Source organism: Sapajus apella, unplaced genomic scaffold, assembly GCF_009761245.1.
Source record: "Sapajus apella isolate SASKATOON/1434 unplaced genomic scaffold, GSC_monkey_1.0 scaffold152, whole genome shotgun sequence".
Taxonomy (NCBI): domain Eukaryota; kingdom Metazoa; phylum Chordata; class Mammalia; order Primates; family Cebidae; genus Sapajus; species Sapajus apella.
The window spans coordinates 186,244-213,095 of record NW_022437092.1 but is presented as its reverse complement, the minus strand read 5'-3'; the positions used below and the strand labels follow the sequence as shown (position 1 = coordinate 213,095).

At 43.6% G+C, this 26,852-nt stretch overlaps 1 protein-coding gene and 1 long non-coding RNA gene across 3 annotated transcripts; both read left to right on the top strand.

Annotated features, from left to right (window-relative positions):
• The first annotated feature begins 1,745 nt into the window (after nt 1-1,745).
• Nucleotides 1,746-5,215, top strand: LOC116541545. Its single transcript, XR_004264854.1, has 3 exons — nt 1,746-2,677; nt 3,543-3,669; nt 5,137-5,215. It is a non-coding gene; the product is annotated as an uncharacterized LOC116541545 (long non-coding RNA).
• Nucleotides 5,216-9,046: 3,831 nt separating this feature from the next.
• Nucleotides 9,047-25,918, top strand: ZNF442 (zinc finger protein 442). Of its 2 annotated transcripts, none has more exons than XM_032265794.1 (4): nt 9,047-10,115; nt 22,165-22,291; nt 23,221-23,281; nt 23,983-25,918. In XM_032265794.1, exons 1-4 carry the CDS (start codon nt 10,113-10,115, stop codon nt 25,601-25,603), a joined length of 1,812 nt encoding a protein of 603 aa, XP_032121685.1. In that variant the 5' UTR covers nt 9,047-10,112; the 3' UTR covers nt 25,604-25,918. The 2 variants fall into 2 exon arrangements, with proteins under 2 accessions (XP_032121685.1, XP_032121684.1); XM_032265793.1 differs by lacking the exon at nt 9,047-10,115 and adding an exon at nt 15,872-15,907.
• Nucleotides 25,919-26,852: the final 934 nt, after the last annotated feature.

Below are 26,852 nucleotides of genomic sequence, written 5' to 3'. Positions count from 1 at the left end.
TTTGAGATGGAGTTTCACTCTTGTTACCCAGGCTGGAGTGCAATGGCACGATCTCGGCTCACCATGACCTCCGCCTCCTGGGTTCAAGTAATTCTCCTGCCTCAGCCTCCCGAGTATCTGGGACTACAGGTGTGCGCCACTGTGCCCAGCTAATTTTTGTATTTTTAGTAGAGACGGGGTTTTACCATGTTGACCAGGATAGTCTCGACCTCTTGACCTTGTGATCCACCCACCTCAGCCTCCCAAAGTGCTGGAATTATAGACAGGAGCCACTGCGTCCAGCCCTCTTTCTTTTTTCTTGTTTTGCTCTTGTTGCCCAGCCTAGAGTGCAATGCTGCAATCTCAGTTCACTGCAACCTCTGCCTCCCGGGTTCAGGCAATTGTCCTGCCTTAGCTTCCTGAGTAGCTAGGATTACAGGTATGCACAACCACACCCAGCTAATTTTGTATTTTGAGTAGAGATGGGGTTGCTTCATGTTGGTCAGGCTGGTCTCAGACTCCTAAACTTAGGTGATCTGCCTGCCTCAGCCTCCCAAAGGGCTGGGATTACAGGCGTGAGCCACCACCGTGCCTGGCCTGTTTTTCTTTTTCTTTTTTCTTTTTTTGTTTTACAGGTTCAGTGATCTGTGCAGATACATGCTGCTACCATGCCAGCTAATTTTTAAATTTTTTGTAGAGATGGAGCCTTGCTGTGTTGCTCATCCTGGTCTTGAACTCCTGGACTCATGCATTCCTCTGGCCTCATTCTCCCAAGGTGCTGAGATTACAGGCGTGAGCCACCACACCTGGCTGGACCTTTTTTTTTTTTTTTTTTTTTTTTTTTGAGATGGAGTCTCACTCTGTTGCCCAGGCTGGAGTGCAGTAGTGTGATCTTGGCTCACTGCAACCTCTGCCTCTTGGGTTGGAGTAATTCTTCTGCCTCAGCCTCCTGAATAGCTGGGATTACAGGTGCCTGCCTGGTAATTTTTGTATTTTTAGTAGAAACGGGGTTTTACCATGTTGGCCAGTCTGGTCTTGAAATCCTGACCTCAGGTGATCCACCCACCTTGGCTTCCCAGATTGCTGAGATTACAGGTGTGAGCCACCACACCCAACCCAGCCCTTTTTTAATGAGCCAATATGCTGATTGCAAATACATTAATTATGACTAAACATTTTCCATTCATTTGAAAAGATGTTATTTGCTCAATATAGGATTATTTGTTGATATACTTGTTCTTTTAGTTCTTTAAGGATATTGCTCCATTGTCTTCCAGTTTGCATTGTTTTTGATAATAAGTATGTAATCAATGTTACATTTGGCTATCTGTTGTTACGGTGTCTTTTCCCCCTGGTTTCTTCAAGTAATTCTTTATTATACCTGGTTTTCAGCAATTTGATGCTGGGTCTTGGTGTGGATTTGTTGATATATATTGTGGCTGTGGTTTGTTGAGCTTTTTGCATCTCTAGGTTCATAGTTTTTATCTGTTTTGGAAAATATGGGACTAATATTTGTTGCCTTTTTATTTTTTTGGATAGAGGGTCTCACTCTGTTACCCAGGATGGAGTACAGTGGCTCAAACATGGCACAGTGCAGCCTCATCCTCCTAGACTCAAGTGATCCTTCCAACTCAACCTCCCAAGTAGCTAAGACTACAGTTGTGTACCACCACGCTCGGCTAATTTTTTGTAATTTTAGTAGAGATGAGGTTTCACTGTATTAGCCAGGATGGTCTCGATCTCCTGACCTCATGATCTGCCCGTCTCAGCCTCCCGAAGTGCTGGAATTACAGGTGTGAGCCACTGTGCCTGGCCTATTTTGCAACATTTTAAAATAGTTCTTGCCAAATTTGACCCTGACTGAGTTATTGTAGAATAGAAAGCCTTGTTTCAGACGTTTGGAAAGTCCCCATACCAGTTTGAAAATACAGAGGTGATACTTGAGTGACTAGGGTTTTATACTGGGATCTCCAGCTGCTGACTTTAAGACTGGCACAGAGTTGGGGAGGGATTGGGCCTAGGACAAACAGAAACTCCACAAGGCTTTTCTGCCATTTTCATTTTTATTTCTCTTTATCTCTCTGTTAATAGTATGGGGTGCTGAATATTATAATTTCAAAATTCTTTATTTGTTTTTATAATGCTGCCACTTTCTTAATTAGGAAGTTTTAAGCATTTTTAGACATTTTTGACTTCAGTTAGATTTGGTAATGTCATCTTTGTTGACTAAAGGTCTGTTTTAGGGATTTAAGGAATATTATACATATTCATAAGAGATGACTGAGTTATTTCTAAGAACATGCACAGTCTGCCCTTTGTTTCCTTCTCTTTTGACATTACCCAATAATAAGTTTAAGATTTTTTCCTTGGGATTGTGAAGTATATTTTATTAGTCTTTTGTCAAACTTCACTATGTTTGATCTAGCGGAAACCAGTTGCCAGCTTCCAAATATTCTCTCTTACTGTAGTCACACATGCAGTGGGCCGGATCCCCCGATCACAAGTTGCAACTAAAAATATGAAATGTAATCCACGAGCATTGTTCATTAGAGACTCAGTGCCCAGAGTGTTTCCTCATGGCTGTTTTTCTCTTGTTTTAGCTGCTTTTAACAGAATAAGCGAAACTGGGTAATTGATAAGAAATCATACTTAGTTTTTACAGTTCTGGAGACTGTCCCAGGTCAAGGCTGGGAATCTGGTGAGAGCCTCTTGCTGTTGGGAACTCTGCAGACTCCTTAGGTAGCACAGGTATCACATGGTGAGGGGATTAAGTGTGTAGCTCAGATCTTTTCTTCCTCTCATGATGGCAACTGTGCCACTCCTGAGATAACCCATTTATTCATTCAGCCATTATGGATTAATTTATTTATGAGCTCCAAACCCTCAGGACCCAATCACCTTTTAAAGCCCCACCTTTGATTACTTCCACATTGGAGATTAACATTCAACATGTGTGTTTTGGAGGGGATAGACATTCAAACTTAGCAGTGGCTGATCAGGTAGGTACACTCCCTCTGCTGAGCATGAAACAAAATTCCAACTCTCGGAAGACTATAGGAGCTAAGTAAATGCCTTATTTTTTTTTTCATAAATAGTTTAGGTACACTCAGCCCCTGTTACTAGTCACATTGGTGGGGACCCTCCCGAAATCTAGTGCCTAGACACCATGAAAGGTCCAACATTGTATACAAGCATTTGTAAGTATATGTAGTCTCAGGACTACTAATGTTAACTCTCTTTTGCACACTAAGTAGTAAGACTTTGTCATAATAAGAACTTCAGATCCACTGGAGAAATAGACATTAAGGTCCATGTAATAATACTCACTTCACTCACCAAAAGGAGGCCTGTTCCAATTCAGCTGTTGCATTAGCAAACATTCAATTTTAGCCTCAGAATTGCTGTGTGGGAGACAGTGAGTGTAGTCAGAGAATGAAAGTGGATTTACCATGTCATTGAATAAATGCTTGGAAACCACACACCCAGGAAATTTAAGAATTAAGTATAGATTCTTAGTACTGTCAACCTCATCTTTCCTCATCTACGTATGTGGGATGTTTCAGGACTCAGTTGCTTTTGAGGATGTGACTGTGAACTTTACCTGGGAAGAGTGGACTTTGCTGGGTCCTTGTCAGAAGAATCTCTACAAAGATGTGATGCAGGAAACCATCAGGAACCTGGACTGTATAAGTAAGGACGATGTCATATCTCCACTTAGTCAATTAGGGACATTTGTTTCTTGATCTGCAGTGCTGTTCAAAGATTTGCAATATGGGAAAGGGGTATGATTGAACATGGAATAACACAGGGTTTAGGGGTGCCATCCTCCCAAGCAATTGCATATCCTGATGCAACTTTTTTCTACCACAGCTTAACTAATGTTCACTGGCACCCTGATTGGTCACATAAGCAGTTGATAAACATACATATTTATCACACAGCTTGAGCTACTAAAACAAAATACTAATATAAATACTAATCTATACCCCCATTGAAAGGTCACAGCAAACTTGTTACAAATTATTGGACTTAAATTGCAAAGGCATATTTCTGTGCTGTTTATTTTGTTGCACTGGTCTACTTCTGAGTCATTATGCTAGTACCAAACATTTTATTAGCACAGATTTGCAGTACAGTTTGAAATCCAGAAGTTAGAGCCTACTAACCGTGTGTCATATTTGTTATATACTGTATTCTCACAATAACATAAGCTAAAGAAAGAAAATGGCAATATGGGCTGGGTGTGGTGGCTCACGCCTGTAATCCTGCGCTTTGGGAGGCTGAGGCGAGTGGATCACTTGAGGCCAGGAGTTCAAGACCAGCCTGGCCAACATGGCAAAACCCTGTCTCTACTAAAAATACAAAAAAAAAAAAAATTAGCCAGGTGTGGTGGCACATGCCTGTAATTTCAGCTGCTTGGGAGGCTGAGGCCCGAGAATTTCTTTGACCTGGGAGGTGGAGGTTGCAGTGAGCCAAAATCTCACCAGTGCACTCCAGCCTGGGTGACAGAGCAAGACTCTGTCTCAAAAAAAAAAAAAGGCTGGGCGCAGTGGCTCAAGCCTGTAATCCCAGCACTATGGGAGGCCGAGGCGGGTGGATCACGAGGTCAAGAGATCGAGACCATCCTGGTCAACATGGTGAAACCCCGTCTCTACTAAAAATACAAAAAATTAGCTGGGCATGGTGGCGCGTGCCTGTAATCCCAGCTACTCAGGAGGCTGGGGCAGGAGAATTGCCTGAACGCTGGAGGCAGAGGTTGCGGTGAGCCGAGATCGCGCCATTGCACTCCAGCCTGGGTAACGAGGGAAACTCCGTATCAAAAAAAAAAAAAAAAAAAAAAAAAGAAAAGAAAATGGTGATATGAAAATCATAAGAGAAACTATAGTTACTATTCGTTAAGTGGAAGTAGATGCTCATAAAGGTTTTCATCCTTGTTGTCTTCACATTGAGGAGGCTGAGTAAGAGGAGAGATTGGTTTTGCTATCTCAGGTATAGCAGAAACTGAGGAAAATTTGTATATAAATGGACTTGAGCAGTTCAAAACTGTTTTTCAAGAGTGTGCTGTAGTTTGATGAATGAATTGTGCATGATTGCACTATAATATCTTACAGTTTTTCTATAATTTTGTAAAAAAAATTTTCTGGGTCTATCTTTTAGGAATGAAATGGGAAGACCAGATCATTGAAGATCAGTACAAAAGTCCCAGGAGAAATGTAATTTGCTGCCACAGGAGAAAGATATGTCTCTGGAGTCATTCTTCAAATGATAGGAAATTTTATAAAGAAGCAAAGAAAATGAACAAGCCCAGCTTAAATTTATTTATTTTAGAAGATTTTCTCCAAAAGTATATACTTGTTTCTTAGCTATTCAAGTGTTTGCATAATAGTTTCCATGGAAGCAACATTAAGAATCCCCACATTGCTGGGTGCGGTGGCTCATGCCTGTAATCCCAGCACTTTAGAAGGCTGAGGTGGGTGGACCACAAGGTCAGGAGTTCGAGACCAGCCTCACCAACATGGTAAAACCCCATCTCTACTAAAAATACAAAAATTAGCCGGGCATGGTGGCACACGCCTGTAATCCCAGCTACTCAGGAGGCTGAGGCAGGAGTATTGCCTGAACCTGGGAGGCAGAAGTTGCAGTGAGCCGAGATCATGTCATTGCACTCCAGCCTGGGCAACAGAATGAGACTCTGTCTCAAAAACAAAACAAAACAAACAAACACGAACAAGGTTAGTAGGCTCTAACTTCTGGATTTCAAAACGTACTGCAAATCTATGCTAATAAAATGTTTGGTACTAGCATAATGACTCAGAAGTAGACCAGTGCAACAAAATAAACAGCACAGAAATATGCCTTTGCAATTTAAGTCCAATAATTTGTAACAAGTTTGCTGTGACCTTTCAATGGGGGTATAGATTAGTATTTATATTAGTATTTTGTTTTAGTAGCTCAAGCTGTGTAAAACATAACCCCATTAAAAAATAGGTCAAAGACTTACTTTAATGAGCATATACAAATAGACAATAGTTACCTGAAGATCTTTAGCATCACTCATCATGAAGGACATGCAAATGAAAACCACAATGTTGGACGGGCGTGGTGGCTCATGCTTGTAATCTCCCACTTTGGGAGGCCAAGGTGGGGGAATCACGAGGTTAAGAGATCAAGATAATCCTGGCCAACTTGGTGAAACCCAGTCTCTAAAAAAATACAAAATTAGCTGGGTGTGGAGGTGTGTGCCTGTAGTCCCAGCTACTCAGGAGGCTGAGGTAGGACAATCACTTGAACCTGGGAGACAGAGGTTACAGTGAGCCGAGATCGCACCACTGCACTCCAGCCTGGTGGCAGAGGGAGACCCTGTCTCAAAAAACAAGCCAGGCGCGGTGGCTCACACCTGTAATCCCAGCACTTTGGGAGTCCAGGGCGGGTGGACCACAAGGTCAGGAGATCAAGACCATCCTGGGTAACATGGTGAAACCCTGTCTCTACTAAAAAAAAAAAAATACAAAAAAGTTAGCTGGGTGTGGTAGCACACGCCTGTAGTTCCAGCTACTCCAGAGGCTGAGGCAGGAGGATGCTTGAACCTGGCATCCTTCTTTCAACAATTTTGGCTAGACCAAGGTTGTGGTGAGCCGAGATTGCACCACTGCGAGACTCCATCTCACAAGAAAAAAAAAAAACACCCACATCCACACACTCTAGAGTGCTTCTAAGAACAACAAAATAAATGCTGACAATGATGTGAAATAATTGGGGCCTTTGTACACTGTGGGAATGCAAAATAGTACAACCATTGTTGAAAATTGTAGGATAGATCATCAAGAAATCCAAAATTGAAATAACATATGATCCACATTTCTGCTTTCTGGGAATCTACCCAAAATTACTGAAAGAAGGGTCTCAGGTAAGAAGGCTTTTATGTGCCAGGTGGGCATAGGGCACCTTCTTTCTGTCCTTCCCTGAAGCCCGGTGGGTCCTTGTCAGAGAGGGTTGTTGGCAGGCAGAAGGGTCTCAAATGTTTTTCCAAGGGCAAGAAATGGACTGGGTCATGTGAAGAAATACTTTTGAAAAAAAGTATTTACCTCAAAGAAGGTAAACCCATATTTATAGCAGCATAATTTACCAACAGATAAACCGTGAAAGCAACCCTCATGTTTATTGACAGATGGTACTATATGCATACAATGGAATATTGGTCAGTCTTCAAGGAAGGAAAATGTGACATATGCTACAGCTTGGTGAACTTTGTGGATATTGTGCTAAGTGAAATGGGCCATTCATATAAAGAAAAATATAAAGTCAGTTCACCTAATTCCTCCCGCTTTCCTCCAGATATGGACTCTTTGAAATATAGGAAATTGAGAAAATACAATGCAAAATTAGAGAAGATTGACTTGTAATTCTGAACCTGGGCTGAAAGTTCAAGAAATGGATGAAAAATATCATGACCTGCACAGGAAATAATTTTCTGAATTTAATAGCATAGTGAAGGTTGACAAAGATGTGGCTGGGCATGGTGGCTAATGCCTGTGATTCCAGCACTTTGGGAGGCCAAGGTGGGCAGACTGCCTGAGGTCAGGAGTTTGAGACCAGCCTGGCCAATATGGTGAAACCCAGTCTCTACCAAAAACACAAAAATTAGCCAGATGTGGTGGCAGGCGCCTGTAATCCCAGCTACTCCGGAGCCTGAGATGGGAGAATCACTTCAACCTGGGAGGCCGAGGTTGCAGTGAACCAAGATTGTGCTTTGAAAAAAGGTTGGGAACTGCTTCTTTAGAGCATCAACACCTTATTGTAATACAAAAATCCGCACCCATAGAAGAAAATCATGGTGGCTTTTTGAACATGTGTGGTATAAAGAGACATGTTTATGATTTGTGCTTGCACATGTGAAATTCCTTTCTACCCATACTACAAACCTTCCCATGCCGTACCTAGCTGCTTAAAATTCCCCAGCTTCCCGCAGCTCTAGGAGGAGGAAGTATCTTGGGAGCAAGAGACTCTGACCCCATCTCCTTCTCTGGCCAGAAAATAAATCCTGCTTGCCTTTTTTTTTTTGTTTCATTAGTTATTCTTTCATTGTGCATACAAACTAGAGAAAGAACTCAGTTTACCGGTGACACTTGTATTTCATACAAATATGGGAAACCTTTATATTTTCAAAAGCCTTGGCTTTTGATTGGAGCATTTAATTCATTAATATTTAAAGTCTTGAGTTAAAGAGCATGTCCACACTGTGCAGAGGACAGAGGAAGGCAAGCTGAGTTTCCTCCTCTTTAAATCCTTCAGTGCCCCTTCTTCATCACCAGGTGCTGATCCCATTGTAACTGGCAAAAGGGTCTGACTGCTTGCCGCTTGTGTAACAAAGTCAAAATAATAACAACTTGTGATAAGGAGTGAAATTTCTATATTATCTGTCCTAGCAGGGAAGAGCTGAAAGCAACCCCACTGTTCAATTTGTGGAGGAGATGCAGGGGTTTTTATAGGAAGGGTTTGGAATGCAGAAGAGGCCAGGGGGGCTAGGAGGTACCAGATGGCGTGACTTGCTCTGGTTGCCCCTCTTGAATTATTGTCCCATTTGGTGAAGGGACTACTCCATTGTGGACCGTGCCAGGTTATAAATTAGTCGCAGACAATCTCATAGTCAATCTTCAGCTGGGTGTGGGTTCCGTCTTTGAATTAATCTTTTGTTGGAGAGAGAATTCCAGAGGTGTTTGGTCCCTACCAGGATCCAACCCCTGAAGCGTCTAAGGAAATATATGACCAAATAAGAGAGCATAGTGTGTGCTTAATAAGTATTTAGGTAAATAAGTGTGCATAGGCTGGGCGTGGTGGCTCATTCCTGTAATCCTAGCACTTTGGGAGGCCAAGGCCGTCAGATTGCCTGAGCTCGGGAGTTCGAGATGAACCTGGGCAACACGATGAAAACCCCGACTCTAATAGAATACAAAAAGTTAGCTGGTCGTGGTGGCGGGTGCCTGTAGTCCTAGCTACTCGGGAGGCTGAGGCAGGAGAATCTCTTGAACCCAGGAGGTGGAGGTTGCAGTGAGCCGAGATTATGCCACTGCACTCCAGCCTGGGTGACAAAGCGAGACTCTGTCTCCAAAAACATAAAAATCAATATGCATAAGGCATGGCAGTATAGTATGGGAAAGGAAAGGGAGTTGAGGTTCACAGCACATTCTGAGGCTGTATTTTAAGATGAGAGGAAAAGGGAAAGAAGGAGGAAGAAAAAAAAAGATTTAAAATGCGGTTTGAGACTCAGCTGCTAAGCTGCTGGTTACATACTCTGGGACTCAATTTCAGGAGTCAGAATCTGGCCCCTAAACTTGGGAATATGTTTAACCTCCTGAAAGGGGGTTTCCTGCTGTACTGTGGCTGAAGCTTCTCTGAACTAATTTAGGTTTTTTTCTTTTCCCCTCTTTTGATTCCATTATAGAAGATTGCTGCCATATAATTCCAGGTTTTCCATGCACTTAACAATTTTATTTCATTGTTGATGGGTTTTTATTTTCTGATCTGAGAATGAGAGATAAGGTGGGTTAAAGGCTTGGCCATGCAGCCAGTAGCTTCATCCCAAATTCCTGATGCCCGGAAGACACCAGGCCTTCCCTCCTGCTTCAGAGTGGTTTGTGTGGCCTGGGCTCCCCTCCTGCTCTGAAGCCAGAAGACAGCTCCACTGGGCAGTGAGTCTGGAATTCTCTGCACACGTTTATGGGTCCCCGTCAAGGAAGAAAGAGCAGGAAGAGCCCATTGAGTACAGGCAGAAAATTCCGCTTAAATGCAAATGTATACTGGGAGGGGTCAGGTCATAGCGAAGGGCGGAAGCCGACCCTACCAAGGGCTGCATCTGGAACGGCTCCATCTGGAATGGCTCCAATCGGCTGTGCAAGAACACTTCTTCTGTCAATCAGTCCCCCGGTGGGGCGGAACTTGGAGCTCTACCCAATCATGGTTGGTGGCGAGTTCATGGGAACTGTCAATCAGGCGCGCTACCGGGAGGAGGGTGGAGCCTTCTCTGAGCTCCGGCTCCCGGCTTTGTTGCTAAGAGACTCTCTGGCAGGTCAGTGGCCGGTTCTGTCACACTCAGTCCTATACTGGCAGCGGTAGCCTTGGGGAGAACCCGGGAAATGGTGAGTGTGCGGGGCCCGGCGTCGTGAGGCAGGGTGAAGGGCTGGTTGGAACCGGCCAGAACCGGCTGTGGCGGGACCCGGGCGTCCCCGCGGCGACTGCGGGGTCTGTGGCCCCGAATTTCCCAGGCGCAGCTCGGGCTTCGGTCCCCTCGGCCGCAGGGTGGGGGTGGGGCTGGGCCGGCAACCAGGACCCCGGGCGTCCTGTCCCGTCCCTGCGCGGCGACTGTGGCCCCGGCCCCTGCCCCGGCGTCCTCTCGGCAGGTCGGCGCCCGCAGCCCCGCGTCTCCCCAGATTGTGCGGCTGTAACCGGCACAGGTTCGCGGCCCGAGTCACTGCACCGAGACGCCAAGAGCTGCAGCAGAAACAGTTTAATAGGGGGAGAGGGGAGGACACCCCAGATCCGCCTCCCTGAGGGATCTGGGGTCTGGACAGGGGCGGCTGGGGTGTGGGGTCGCTGGTTGGTGGGGAAATGAGGGGCGAATCCTGGGACGGGAGGTGAAGAAACTGCGTTCTCCCGCTGAGTGGGCTTTCTCGTGGGGCCTTCAGCCTGCTTGGCGCCAGCGTTTCCGTCGGAATTCAAGATCTGAGAAAGAACTCAGGCGACCCTTGAGGAAGCTGCTCTCCGAGATCTTATCTCCAGGCACAGTGGGGAAGCGGGCGGTCGGCGTCTGCAGTGACCTGACTCTCAGGGAGGCGGCCCCGCGGCCCGGTGAGGCGGCGGGGCTGAGGGCACCTGGTTAATATCAGCTGCAGCCGGGAGCGGTGGCTCAAGCCTGTAATCCCAGCACTTTGGGAGGCCGAGGCGGGTGGATCACGAGGTCAAGAGATCGAGACCATCCTGGTCAACATGGTGAAACCCCGTCTCTACTAAAACTACAAAAAATTAGCTGGGCATGGTGGCGCGTGCCTGTAATCCCAGCTACTCAGGAGGCTGAGGCAGGAGAATTGCCTGAACCCAGGAGGCGGAGGCTGCGGTGAGCCGAGATCGCGCCATTGCCCTCCAGCCTGGGTAACATGAGTGAAACTCGTCTCCAAAAAAATATCAGCTGCAATCTCGCCTCCAGTCTGGCCCTCAGATCCTGTGAACCCGGTGAGGGTGGGAGGGTCACCAGGCAGAATCCAGACTCTTGCGTGGGGTTCATGCATGGGCGGAGCTGTGGTCTGTGGGATGGCCAGTCCCTTCTTTTCTTCCCAGGGTGACTGATTCTTCCTCGAGTTTTTCAGAGATGAGGGCAGTAGGGCCTCAAATCCACCACCTATTCCCTCATCCTAACTTCTAGGGCTGATAGTAAATCCCTTGGTTTCCAGATCCTTCCCAGGCTAACTTTCTCTCCTCAATTCACAGCAACATCGTGAATTCCTCCCTCCCCCACCCACCCGTGCTAAATTTCAGAGTCCCAGTATTTTTTCATTTTGTTTTCAGAGAGCAATGTGTGGCTGCTGCTTCTGCTTCTTCTGCTTCTGCTTCTTCCTTCTCCCTCTTCCTTCTTTCTTATTTTCTTTTTTTTTTTTAATTATTTTTTTTTAATAAAGATGAGGTTTCACCATGTTGGTCAGGCTGGTCTTGAACTCCGGACCTCAGGTGATCCGCCTGCCTTGGCCTCCAAAGTGCTTGGATTACAGGAATGAACCACTGCGCCCGGCCTTCTTCTTTTTTTGAGGCAGAGTTTCGCTCTTGTTGCCCAGGCTGAAGTGCAGTGGTGCAATCTCGGCTCACTGCATCCTCTGCCTCCTGGGTTCAAGCAATTTTCCTGCCTCAGCCTCCTGAGTAGCTGGGATGACAGGCGCCCTCCACCATGCCAACTAATTTTTTGTATTTTTAGTAGAGACAGGGTTTCACTATGTTGGCCAGGTGTCAAACTCCTGACCTTAGGTTATCCACCTGTCTCAGCCTCCCAAAGTGCTGGGATTACCGGCATGAGCCACCATGCCCGGCTTGGCTGCTTCTTAAAAGATATGTGTTCCTGAACATTTCACATGTGAGGAAGCAGAGAATAACATGACCCTCCACTGTAAAAAAAAACTTTATGTCTCTCCGTTTCTTTCCCCTGGGTACAGATACCTTCTCAACGTCTTTGGGTTAAGAGTCCCCTTTGGAAACTTTACAGGGTTATGTCCTCAGCCTACCCTCTGCCTTTTCCTGGTTCTGTTTCAGAACTGCCTGAGGTTGACCCAAGATACACACAACTGTCCTGTCTCTGGGAGGGTCTAGTGAACATCAGCCCCTGGGTCGTTTCTCCCAGTGAGCAGCCTGAGGTGTTGGGATAGGGCTTCACAGAGAACAGCTGGATGCCCTGGGTGGGATGGGACATCATTTCTATAAAAAGCTAACCCTTGGGACAATCACCTTTCCCCCCCCAACCCCAGTTTCCATTCCTAAGGGACACAGGCTGGTCAGCCAATTGAATGGTCGTATTTGGGGAAGAAGACAGAAATTTCTTCCTTCCTGACTCTCAGACTAGTGAAGAGAGAAAACAGTATCTAAGCACTGGAGAACCCACGAATTCCGGTTGTATAAGAACCTCCCATTCAGGTCATGCCGTGCAACAACCAGAAAAGCACACAGTGTAGTATCTCCTGGGGTGGTGGGGGGTGGTCCCTGAGCACTTTACTGAGAAGCATGGGGGTGACAAATGTCCTAGGAGATAGGACCACCTGACCTAACACCTGAGTTAGACTTGTGTTCCAGTCAGCACTGCCCATCCCTGAGGTTTTCACATTGAAAAGAGGTATTCCCTCATTTCAGCTTCAACATTTTATTAACAATAAGATGTATCCTATCATTAGAGATTGATAGAGAAAATAAAGTATTTCCACAGAGGCCAGAAACAGTTAAATTTCAGAAAACAGATCATGTATATAGTCATCTATTCCTTTTTTTTTTTGAGACGGAGGCTCGTTCTGTCACCCAGGCTGGAGTGCAGTGGCACGATCTTGGCTCACTGCAGCCTCCACCTCCCAGGTTCAAACGACCCTCCCATCTCAGCCTCCCGAGTAGCTGGGATTACAGGCCTATACCACCATGCCTGGATAATTGTTTTGTATTTTTAGGAGAGATGGGGTTTCACCCTGTTGGCCAGGCTGGTCTCAAACTCCTGACCTCAAGTGATGTGCTGCCTCAGCCTCCATTTTTTGTAAAAAAAAAAAAAAAAAACAACAAAAGACCCTTCATTTACTTTTTTTCCCCCAGAGCCTGTCTGGTAAGTTTCTCTGATTATTTCAAATGGAATTTCAGGGCCTAGCAGTGAAAGTATGACCAAGGAAAAATGTTTGGTCATACTTTCTTTATGGCTGCAGGAAAAGTGAACACATATTAACAGAAAATGTGGTAGTTATTTGATTGAATTGTAAAGATTTACCAAAACTTTAGTTTCTTTCTTTTTAGGGTGGGGAATTTAGGACAATGGATAACTGTTCTGTTCCTATAACATATGCTTGACAGATTAATGCCAAATTCTGTGCTAATCCCTCCCCTTTCTTTGCTGTGTTCCTCTCTTTTTGGCTATTCTTAAGATATCCTTTATAACAAACTGATAACCTTAAGCAGAGGGTCTTGCTGAATTCTGTGGGTTGGCTTAGCACAGTATTGACCCTGAGGAGGGGGTCATTGATTTTATACACATTTGATTAAAAGATGGTCTCTGGGGCTTGCCCCTGGCATCTGCCTGGAGGCTGATGGGTTGTGATATTCAACCCTCAACTTGTGGGGTCTGTACTAATGTTGGGTGGACACCAGGTTTTGTTGGAGAATTTGTGTTCAGCAAATGCTATATGTTCTTTGTCAAAAGTTGTGTGAGGTGGCTGGGCGCGGTGGCTCACGCCTGTAATCCCAGCACTTTGGGAGGCCGAGGCGGGTGGATCACCAGAGCAGGAGTTCGAGACCAGCCTGGCCAACATGGTAAAACCCCTTCTCTATAAAAAAGAAAAGAAAAGAAAAAAAAAGTTGTGTGAGGTAACACTACAAGTTAGAAACATAACTGACATAGAGTTTGTATTTCGTTACTCATAGGTTCAGTGTGTATTCATCTAGAAGCATAGTTTTGCCTCTTTTCTGTTTTCAGTTAGTTAATATTACCATTAATATGCCATCAATATTATGCTGAAAAGCCAATCCTGCTACTGGGTATCTATCCAAAGGAAAAGAAATCAGAACATCAAAAAGATACCTACACTCGTCTGCATATTGCAGCACTATTCACAATAGCAAAGGTATGGAATCGACCTAAGTGGAGGATTGAATAAATAAAATGTGGTATGTATGCTCAATGGGATACTATTCAGCCATAATAAAAGAATGAAATCATGTCCTTTGTGATAACATGGATGGAATGGGAGGCAATTATCTTAAGCAAAATGATTCAGACGCAGAAAGATAAATACCACATGTACTCATTTTAAAGTGTAAATAATGTGTACACATGGAAGCAGAGTGTGGAATGATGGTCACTGGAGACTCCAAGAGGATGGAGGATGGTAGATGATGGGCGGTTGCTTCGTGGGTACATGTGCCTTGCTGCAGTGATGGATGCATTGAAGGCTCCGACTTCATTCACCACAATGCACTATATCACTGCGGCAACATTACAGTCGTACCCTGTGAATATGTACAAACAACAACAACAAAATTTAAAAAGGAATGTATATTTCAGGGTCCTACTCCAGTCCTACTGAATTAGAAATTCTGGGGTGGGGTGGTGCACGATGGCTCATGCCTGTAATCCCAGCACTTTGGGAGGCCAAGGCAGGTGGATCATTAGGTCAAGAGATTGAGACCATCCTGACCAACATGGCGAAAACCCGTCTCTACTAAAAATACAAAAATTAGCTTGGCTTGATGGCGGGTGCCTGTGGTTCCAGCTACTCAGGAGACTGAGGTAGGAGAATCGCTTGAATCTGGGAGGTGGAGGTTGCAGTGAGCCGAGATCACACCACTGCACTCCAGCCTGGCAACAGAGCAAGAGTCTGTCTTAAAAAAAAAAAAAAAAAAAAAAAAAAAAAAAAAAAAAAAATTACTTTTTATATATCTCCATTGGTTTTTGCTGATTAGCATTGGTGTTGAGCATTTTCTCTTTGTGGTCTTTCATCTTCATGAAATAATTTTCAGTCTTTTCTCAGGTGTAATTTATTTGGATATTATTGCCTTGCTTCTCTCATTCTTTTTGTTTTTAAGCATACTGTACATACTAACCAGTTTTCACATGGAGGAATTGCTAATATTTCCTTCCAGATAATGGTTTATCTTTCTTTCTTTTTTTTCTTTTTTTGAGGCAGAGTCTTTCTCTATTGCCCAAACTCTGCCTCCTGGGTTCAAGAGATTCTCCTGCCTCAGCATCTGTAGCTGGCACTACAAGAGCACGCCACCATGCCCAGCTAATTTTTGTATTTTTAGTAGAGACAGTGTTTCACCATGTTGGCCAGGCTGGTCTCAAACTCCTGACTTCATGATCAGTCCGCCTTGGTCTCCCAAAGTGCTGGGATTACAGATGTGAACCACCATACCTGGCCTGGTTTATCTTTTTATTTCATTCTACAGTTCGATGGACTCTTTCTTTTTTCTTTTCTTTTCTTTCTCTTTTTCTTTCTTTCTTTCTTTCTTTCTTTCTTTCTTTCTTTCTTTCTTTCTTTTTTCTTTTCTTTTCTTTTCTTTCTTCTTTTTCTTTCTTTCTTAGCTAGAATCTTGCTTTGTTGCCCCAGGCAGCAGTGCAATGGTGCCATCACAGCTCACTGTAGCCCCAAACTCCTGGGCTCAAGGGATCCTCCCACCCCAGCCTCTCAAAATGCTGGAATTAAAGGTGTGAGTCACTATGCTTAATTTTAATAGAGTTGAATTTGGAAGACTCCTCATTTGGGACCAACTTTCTTTTTTTCTTCTTTTCTTTTTTTTGGGAGGTTGACGGGAGACAGGGTCTCACTCTGTTGCCCAGGCTAGAGTGCAGTGGTGTCCTCCAGGCTTTCTGCAGCCTCTACTTCCCTAGGCTCAGTTGATTAGCCTCCCAGGTAGCTGGGACTACAGGCATGCACCCCCATACCTGGGCTAATTTTTGTATTTTTGTAGTGATGAGGTTTCACCATGTTGCCCAGGCTGGTCTTGAACTACTGGACTCAAGAGATCCACTTCCCGGCCGGGTGTGGTGGCTCATGCCTGTAATCCAAGCACTTTGGAGGCCAAGGCGTGTGGATCACCTGAGGTCAGGCGTTCAACACCAGCCTGACCAACATGGTGAAACCCGTATTAAAAAAAAAAAAAAAAAAAAGAGATCCACTTCCCTTGGCCTCCCAAAGAGTTGGGATTGATTATAGGTGTGAATCACTGTGCCCAGCCTTTGTTTTCTTACTTAAGAAAACTCTCAGCCGGGCGCGGTGGCTCAAGCCTGTAATCCCAGCACTTTGGGAGGCCGAGGCGGGTGGATCACGAGGTCAAGAGATCGAGACCATCCTGGTCAACATGGTGAAACCCCGTCTCTACTAAAATACAAAAAATTAGCTGGGCATGGTGGCGCGTGCCTGTAATCCCAGCTACTCAGGAGGCTGAGGCAGGAGAATTGCCTGAACCCAGGAGGTGGAGGTTGCGGTGAGCCGAGATCGCGCCATTGCACTCCAGCCTGGGTAACATGAATGAAACTCCATCTCAAAAAAAAAAAAAAATAAAAAATAAAACTCTCATCTTGTTAAATCTGAAAAAGACCTTTGTCTGTAACTTTAAAATACTAGCTTTGTCTTTCATAAGTGTTGAGCTTTTTTCTCATTTAATCTTGAGGTCTGTCTCTGGGGACTGGCTATAAACCCTATTCCTGCTCTGGTGGTTCTCCAGCGTTTTGGTGGTGGATGTTTACATTGTGCCTTTCATGGGATACTTCTGTTTTGGCGGAAATCATTTGATAAAAGTTTATTGGAAGTCTAATTTGAGGATGGACTAGCTAAGACCCACCATCAAATTTGGGTATGTTCCGAAGTCTGTTGCAAAATGATACCTTTAGAGGAAAGTTTAGGAGAAGGGAGAGAGTCTCCTCATATCAGAGTTGTCTCTTATAGAGAAGTCTTATGTCAGGGCAGTGTTTGCCTTAAAACGTAGATTAGAAAGTGTTTCCTCTGCTTCTGTTTTGCAGAAGAGATTGTAAAGAATCTGTGTCATTTCTTTTATAAGTGTTTGCCAGAATTCATCAGTGAAATCATCCTGGCCTGTTCCCACCCCCTCCCGTGGGACATTTATTATTTATTGATTCAATTGCTTCAGTAGATATAGGCATATTCGTTATTCATTTCTCTTTTTGTGAGTTTTGGTAGACTGTGTCTTTCAAGGAGTTAGTCCATTTCATGTCATTTATCAAATATGTAGGCATTCAGCTGTTCTCACTATTCTTATATGGTCTATTTAATGTCCTTGAGATTGTTAGTAATAACCCAGCCGCTCTTTTTTTCTGACTTGACTATGGACTTAACGATTCTATCCAGTTTCGGTTGTTTTGTCTTCATTTTAGCTGAGTTTTTCTTTGGTTGCTCACATCTGTTGAATACTTACTTTAGTTGTTGTACCTTACAGCTGCAGAAATTCTGTATGGCTCAGTTGCTAATTTTTTATTGGTATCATTTTCTCTATTTCTGGTTTTCTTTTAGTTCTGTGTTCATCATTGCCTTTAGCTCATTCAATGTATTTAAGACAGTTGCTTCAAGTTTTTAATTCAGTAAGTTCATTATCTGAGATTTCATGGAGATGGTTTATCTGAGTTAAATTTTTCCACCATAAACTATATCTTCATGTTTCTCTGTGTTCTTCATAATTTTGTTTGTGTTAAAAGGAAGACATTTGAATGTTGTAATGGGGTAACTCTAGCAGTCTGATTCTTTCCCATTCACTGGTTGCTATTGTTTGTTGCAAGCTGTAGTTATTCATTTTTTGGTAACATTTCTTTCTTTCTTTTTTTTTTTTTTTTAAGATGGAGTCTTGCTCTGTCACCCAGGCTGGAGTGCAATGGTGTGATCTCAGCTCACTGGAACCTCCACCTCCCAGGTTCAAGCCATTCTCCTACCTCAGCCTCCCAAGTAGCTGGTACTACAGGCATGCATCACCAAGCCTGGCTAATTTTTGTATTTTTAATAGAGATAGGGTTTCACCATGTTAGCCAGGCTGATCTCAAACTCCTGACCTCAAGTGAGCCGCCTGCCTTGGCCTCCCAGAGTTCTGGGATTACAGGTGTGAGCCACCACGCCCGGCCTTTAGTAACATTTTCAAAATGTGTTTGTAGAGACTATATTCCCTAATCACACTGAAGTCTCTGTTCTTTAGCTTGTTGTGTTCATCCTGTGTTCTGACAGAGGTTTCCTGAATGTTGGAAGCTAAAAGTAAAAAAGATGAAAAACACAAAAACCTGACCTCTTCGGGCCTCCGTGCATGGCTCTGTGCTGGGTCATTCCTTGAACACTTAGCGAGGCTATTTAAAACTCTGCTTTTTAGCCTTTATGTTCTATTTTACCAAACCCAGACATCAGCCAGAGCTGAAATTGAGGGTTTCCCTAGGTCTTCTATGAAAATGTTACTTCCTGTGCCTGCTTGTGACTTTCTCAATTCCCCAGCATACCTGGGTGCCTTTGAATACCCTAGTTTCTGAAGGAAAATTTCTCTCCAGATTTTTTCCTTGGGACTTAGATGGTCTCAGATCTTAATCATAATCTGTTTCCTGAGTGATTGCAGTCTTTTTGTGTATTTTACAGTCTTTTTGTGTATCAAGATGTTCCTGACACGTTTGTCCCTGATTTCCATTACAGATGAAATAGAGTAGAGAGTCCTAGGGCCAGGTGCAGTGGCTCACACCTTTAGTAACCCCAGCACTTTGTGAGGCTGAGGTGGGCAGATCACAAGGTCAGGAGTTCAAGACCAGCCTGGCCAAGATAGTGAAACCCCATCTCTACTAAAAATACAATATTAGCTGGGTGTGGTGGTGGGGTGCTTGTAATCCCAGCTACTCAGGAGGCTGAGGCAGGAGAATTGTTGGAACCTGGGAGTCAGAGGTTACAGTGAGCCAAGATTGCACCATTGTACTCCAGCCTAGGCGACAGAGTGAGACTTGTCTCAGGGAAAAAAAAAAATCTTGTGTCAGACCTTCATATAGTCCCCATACTAATTGGAAAATACAAAGACAATAATTTGCAAATAAGATCCGATCTGCTGTCTGTAGAATCATTGACCAGGGTTTCATACTGGGATCTCAGGCTGCTGTGTTCAAGACTGATACTGCAGTGGCTCATGCCAGTAATCCCAGCACTTTGGGAGGCCAAGGCGGACGGATCACCTGAGGTCAGGAGTTCGAGACCAGCCTGACCAACATGGAGAAACCCCGCCTCTACTAAAAATACAAAATTAGCAGGGCGTGGTGACGGATAACTGTAATCCCACCTACTCAGGAGGCTGAGGCAGGAGAAATGCTTGAACCTGGGAGGCAGAGATTGTGCCATTGCACTCCAGCCTGGGCAGCAAGAGCAAAACTTCATCTCAAAAAAAAAAAAAAAAGACTGACACTGAGGTGGGGAGGGATGAGACCAAGGACAAATGAAAACCCCACAAGGCTTTCCTACCATTTTTCACATTCATTTTAAAATTTATTTGTGTCTCTGTTAATAGTATGGGAGCTGAATATTATAGTTTTAAAATTATTTATCTGTTCTTACAAAGCTGTCACTTTGTTGATGAGAAGCTTTTTAGCATTTTTATACATTTGTGACTTCTATTAGATTTGGTAATATAATTTTTTGTTGACTACTAAACAAAAGTCTGATTTAGCTATTTAGGGAATATTATAGATATTCATGAGAGGTGACATTGAGTTCTTTTATTTATTTATTTATTTATATTTTATATAGATATAGATATTTTGACACAGAGTTTTACTCTTGTTGCCGAGGCTGGGGTACAATGGCACGATCATGGCTCACTACAACCTCCGCCTCCTGGGTTCAAGCGATTCTCCTACCTCAGCCTCCTGAGTACCTAAGATTATGGTCATGTGCCACCACGCCTGGCTAATTTTATATTTTTAGTAGAGATGGGGTTTCTCCATGTTGGTCAGGCTGGTCTCGAACTCCCAACCTCAGATAATCTGGTCCCTCAGCCTCTCAAGGTGTTGGGATTACAGGCGTGAGCCAACACGCCCAGTCTGACTTGGGTTCTTTCTAAAAACACGTGTAATCTGTCCCCTTTGTTATCCTTTGACATTACCTAATAAAAAGTTTAGGCCGGGCGCGGTGGCTCAAGCCTGTAATCCCAGCACTTTGGGAGGCCGAGGCGGATGGATCACGAGGTCAAGAGATCAAGACCATCCTGGTCAACATGGTGAAACCCCGTCTCTACTAAAAATACAAAAAATCAGCTGGGCATGGTGGCGTGTGCCTGTAATCCCAGCTACTCAGGAGGCTGAGGCAGGAGAATTGCCTGAACCCAGGAGGCGGAGGTTGCAGTGAGCCGAGATCGCGCCATTGCACTCCAGCCTGGGTAACAAGAGCGAAACTCTGTCTCAAAAAAAAAAAAAAAAAAAAGGCCGGGCGCGGTGGCTCAAGCCTGTAATCCCAGCACTTTGGGAGGCCGAGGCGGGTGGATCACGAGGTCAAGAGATCGAGACCATCCTGGTCAACACGGTGAAACCCCATCTCTACTAAAAATACAAAAACATTAGCTGGGCATGGTAGCGCGTGCCTGTAATCCCAGCTACTGAGGAGGTTGAGGCAGGAGAATTGCCCGAACCCAGGAGGTGGAGGTAGCGGTGAGCCGAGATCGCGCCATTGCACTCCAGCCTGGGTAACAAGAGTGAAACTCCGTCTCAAAAAAAAAAAAAAAAAAAAAAAAAAGTTTAAAAGTCTTCCACTGGGATGATGAAGTGTATTTTCTTAGTCTTTTGTCTTGCTTTGCCACATTTGATTTAAAGGAAACCTGTTGCCAGCTTCTTAATGTTCTTAGTGTAATCACATAGGATGGGTTGAATCCCCCAGGTAACATGGTGCAACAGCATTTTGAAAGGTTATTTATCAGTGTCATTCATTAGAGACTCAGTGCCCAGAGTGTTTCCTTGTGTCTATGTTTTTTTGTTGCTTATAACAGAATACCTGAAGCTAGATAATTTAAATGAAACAATATATGTATTTTGTAGTTCTGGAGGCTGGGAAGTCCAAGGTCAAGGCTGGGCATCTGGCGAGAACCTCCTTGCTGGCGGAGACTCTGTGGAATCCCTGTGTGGCACGGGGCATCACTTGATGAGAGAGCTGAGTGTCTAGCTCAGGTCTCTTTCTCTTCTCATAGGGACATAAGTCCAGCTCCTATCACTACGCATTTATTCTTTAAGCCATTAATTCAAGAATGGATTCATCTTGATTTTCTTGAGATCCAAATCCTCAAGACCTAATAACTTCTTCAAGCGTCACCTTTCATTACTGCCACATTGGGGGTTAAGTGTCAGCATGTATTTTGGTGGGGACAAACATTCAAGCCTAGCATTGGCTGATCAGCTGTGCTCCCACTGCTGAGGATGTAACAAAATTCCAAGCTCCCCAAGAGAAGATAATTGTTAATCGAATACTATACTTTTTCCATAAACAGTTTATGCATACTCAGCACCTATTATTAGTTATGTTGGTGGAGACCCTCTATAAATCCAGTGCCTAGAGTACATGAAAGATCCAACTTTGTTAACCAGTGTTTGTAAATTATATACAATCTCAGGACTCCTAATCTTGCCCAGTAAGTAGTGGGACTTTGTCACAACAAGAATTACAGACCCACTATGAAGTAGACATTAGGGATGATCCTGGCAATAAAATTCACTCATTTAAGTCATCAAAAAGACACCTGTTCCTGTTTGACTATTATTTATACCAAACATTCAGTTCTAGCATCAGAATTGCTGTGTGGGAGAAAGTGAGTGTAGAGAGAGAATAAGAGTGGATTGAGCATGTCATTGAATCACTGCTTAGAAACAATAGCATCATACAAAGTTTCTGAAGTGGGTGTAAATTTTTGGTACTATCAGTCTCAACCTTTCTCCTCTGTACATGTGGGATGTTTCAGGATTCAGTAGCCTTTGAGGATGTGGCTGTGAACTTCACTCAGGAAGAGTGGGCATTGCTGGGTCCATCACAGAAGAGTCTGTACAGAGATGTGATGTGGGAAACCATCAGGAACCTGGACTATATAGGTAAAGATGACACTATGTCTTCACTTAGTCAATTAGAGACATTTTTTACTTGGTCATCAATACTGTTGAATGATTTGAATTATGGAAAGGGGATATGGTTGACCCTTCAACAACCCAGGGTTAAGGGGTGTGGGGTCACCAACCAGTTATACATATTCAATAACTTTTTGTTCACCATAACTTAACCTTCAGTTGACTGGTAGACTAATTGGTCACAAAAACAATTGATTAACAGATATATTGTCTGTTACATGTATTCCATACGATATTCTCACAATAAAGTAAGCTAGAGAAAATAAATGTCAATAAGAAAATCACAAAGAGGAGAAACTATATTAGCTGTGCATTGAATTGAAATGGATCATCATAAATATGGGCTTTCATCCTCATTGTCTTCTCATTGAGTAGGCTGAGTAAGAGGAGTGGTTGGTCGTGGTGTCCCGGGGTAGCAGAGACTGAAGAAAATTTATATATAAGTGAACTTAGGTGGTTCAAACCTGTGTTGTTCAAGAGTCAACTATAATTCAGTGAATGAATCATGCATGATTCTATTGTACATAAAATCTTCTCTTTTTTTGAGACGGAGTCTTGCTCTGTTGCCCAGGCTGGAGTGCAGTGGTGTGATCTCAGCTCACTGCAACCTCCACCGCCAGGGCTCAAGCAATTCTCTGCCTCAGCCTCGCCAGTAGGTGGGATTACAGGCGCCCACCACCATGCCTAGCTAATTTTTGTAATTTTAGTAGAGACAGGGTTTTACCATCTTGGCCAGGCTGGTCTTGAACTCCTGACCTCATGATTCACCTGCCTTGGCCTCCCAAAGTGCTGGGATTACAGGCATGAGCCACTGTGCCCAGCCTGTACCTAAAATTATATAGTGTTTTTAGAATTTTATAATAATCTACAGTGTTTTTTCTGTGTTCACCTTTTAGGAATGAAATGGGAAGACACAAACACTGAAGATCAGCACAAAAATCCCAGGAGAAGCCTAAGGTAATTTGTACTCACAAGAGAAAGACATATCTGTGGAGCAATTCTTAGGACGACAGGAAGTTTTACAAATAGGCAAAGAAAATGAACAAGCCCAATATAAATTTATTTATTCCTAGAAAATTTTATCCAGAAACATATATGTTTTTTTTTTTTTGAGACAGCATCTTGCTCTGTCTCCCAGGCTGGAGTGCAGTGGCACAATCTTGGCTCACTGCAACCTCCTCCTCCTGAATTCAAGTGAATCTCCTGCCTCAGCCTCCCAAGCAACTGAGACTTCAGGCACCCGCCACCATGCCTGGCTAATTGTATTTTTAGTAGAGACAGAGTTTTACCATCTTGGCCAGGCTGGTCTCAAACTCCTGACCTCATGATCTACATGCCTTGGCCTCCCAAAGTGCTGGGATTACAGGTGTGAGCCACTGCACCTGGCCCAGAAACATATACTTAAATGTGACATAGCTATTCAGTGTTTGCAAAAATCATTCCCTTAGAAACAGTATTAAAAATTCTATGTGTTTATCATTGTGAAGAAAACAGCTGGGGTCAAGTTATCTTGTACAACGTTCAGTCCATTCACGTTCGAGCAGCGCCTGAAGCCTACACATTGCATGATTATGTAAAAATGTAAATCCAAAGCCTATTAATAAATATAAAATCAGTTATAAGTAAACCTTTATTAATATACTTCTCATGTTTTACAGATGTCATATTGTAGAGAGATTCCGTGAAAGTAGCCAGATTTCAGATAGTATTGTGGTTGAAAAAACTCCTGGAGTAGATCCATGTGAAAGCAGTGTGCATGGAGAAGTCAACATGGATTGTTCATTCCTTAATTGCATCACATTTGATGCTGGACACAAACCAGGTGAGTGTCAGGAATATGGAGAGAAGCCACATACATACAAACAATGTGGGACAGCCTTCAATTATCACCACTCCTTTCAAACACAAGAAAGACCTGACACTGGAAAGAAACGCTATGATTGTAAGGAATGTGGGAAAACCTTCAGCTCTTTGGGAAACCTTCGAAGACACATAATAGTGCAACGTGGAGGTGGACCTTATAAATGTAAGTTGTGTGGAAAAGCCTTTTTTTGGCCTAGTTTATTTCATATACATGAAAGAACTCACACTGGAGAGAAACCGTATGAATGTAAGCAGTGTTCTAAAGCCTTCCCTATTTACAGTTCCTTTCTAAGACATGAAAGAACACATACTGGGGAGAAACCATATGAATGTAAGCAGTGTTCTAAAGCCTTCCCCGATTCCAGTTCCTTTATAAGACACAAAAGAACTCACACTGGAGAAAAACCCTATAAATGTAAACAATGTGGAAGAGCCTTCAGTGTTTCCAGTTCCCTTCGAATACATGAAAGAACTCACACTGGAGAGAAACCCTATGCATGTAAGCAATGCGGGAAGGCATTTCATCATCTGGGAAGCTTTCAAAGACACATGATAATGCACACTGGAGATGGACCCCATAAGTGTAAGGTATGTGGGAAAGGTTTTGATTGTCCTAGTTCACTGCAAAGTCATGAAAGAACTCACACTGGAGAGAAACCCTATGAATGCAAGCAGTGTGGGAAAGCATTATCTCATCGCTCAAGCTTTCGAAGTCATATGCTAATGCACACTGGAGATGGACCTCACAAATGCAAGGTATGTGGGAAAACCTTTGTTTATGTCAGTGTATTTCAAAGACATGAAAGGACTCACACTGGTGAGAAACCCTATGAATGTAAAGTATGTGGTAAAGCCTTCCGTATTTCCAGTTCCCTTCGAAGACATGAAGCAACTCACACTGGAGAAAAACCCTATAAATGCAAATGTGGGAAAGCCTTTATTAATTTCTATTCCTTTCAAAATCACAAATCAACTCACACTGGAGAGAAGCCATATGAGTGTCAGGAATGTGGGAAGGCTTTCAGTTGTTCCACATACCTTTCTCAGCATAAAAGGATCCACACAGCTGAAAAACCTTATGAGTGTCAAACATGTGGGAAAGCTTTCAGTCATTTTGGTAACTTAAAAGTCCATGAAAGGATTCACACTGGAGAGAAGCCGTATGAATGTAAGGAATGTGGGAAAGCATTCTCTTGGCTCACTTGTCTTCTGCGACATGAAAGAATCCACACTGGAAAGAAATCTTATGAGTGTAAACGATGTGGTAAAGCCTTCACTCGTTCTCGTTTCCTTCGAGGACATGAAAGGACTCACACTGGTGAGAAGAGGCATGCATGTAAGGAATGTGGGAAGGCGCTGAGTTCCCTCCGTTTCTTGCATAGACATAAAAGGACTCACTGGAGAGATACTCTCTAAGTGTGGGAAAGCATTCATTAATTTTATTTCATTTCAGAAACATGAAAGAAATCACATAGGAATAAGCCTCATGAATGTAAACAGATGGTAAAGCCTTAAGATGTTTCTTTCGAATATGGTTATTACTGAGCCATATGCAGGGGATTGGTTCCAGACCCCCTAAGCACACCTAAATCCACAGATGCTGTGTCCCTTTTATAAAGTGACTTTTGCATGTAACCTATCTGCATCCTGTAAATCATGCCTACATTACTTAATTTTTCACCAACCCAAAGTTTTTGTAAAAGTAAAAATAAAAAGTAGATTACTAAAATACCTCATGTGTTGTAAATGCTATGCAAATGGTCATTTTGTATTTTTTAAAGAATCATTATACGAAAATAATCCTATAATATGAGAACAGACCTAACCTTTGCAGGCCTGCCTACGTAGTACATGTCACCTAGAATGTTACAGTTTCTTTTCTTTTTTGGAGATGGAGTCTCACATTGTTGCCCAGGCTGGACTGCAGTCATGTGATCTTGGCTCATTGCAACCTCCACCTCCTGGATTCAAGTGATTCTCCTGCCTCAGCCCCCCAAGTAGCTGGGATTGCAGGTGCCCACCACGATGCCCAGCTAATTTTTGTATTTTTAATAGAGACGTGGTTTCACTATGTTGGCCAGGCTGGTCTCAAACTCCTGAATTTGTGATCCACCCTCCTGGGCCTCCCAAAATGCTGGGATTACAGACGTGATCCACTGTGTTTGGCCATTTTTTTTTTTTTTTTTTTTTTGAAGCAGAGTTTCGCTCTTGTTGCCCAGGCTGGAGTGCAATGGCACCATCTTGGCTCACTGCAACCTCTACCTCCCGAGTTCAAGCGATTCTCCTGTCTCAGCCTCCCAAGTAGCTGGGATTACAAGTGCATGCCATGCCACCATGCCTGGCTAATTTTTTTTTTTTTTTTGTATCTTTATTAGAGACAGGGTTTCATCATATTGGTCACGCTGGTCTTGAACTCCCGACCGCAGGTGATTTGCCTGCCTCAGCCTCCCAAAGTGCTGGGATTACAGGTGTGAGCCACCACACCCAGCCTCAGTTTCTTTTTTCAACACTCATAAATTGCATTTATGTAATGACCTGGAATCATGTGTTAACACTTAACAAAACCCTGGTCCTTCTTGCTTGATATCCCAAGTATGATGATGATGATTACAATGTGGTGCCTAATGTGATTCAATGAGGTGACTAGATGGCTGGCAGTGTAGAT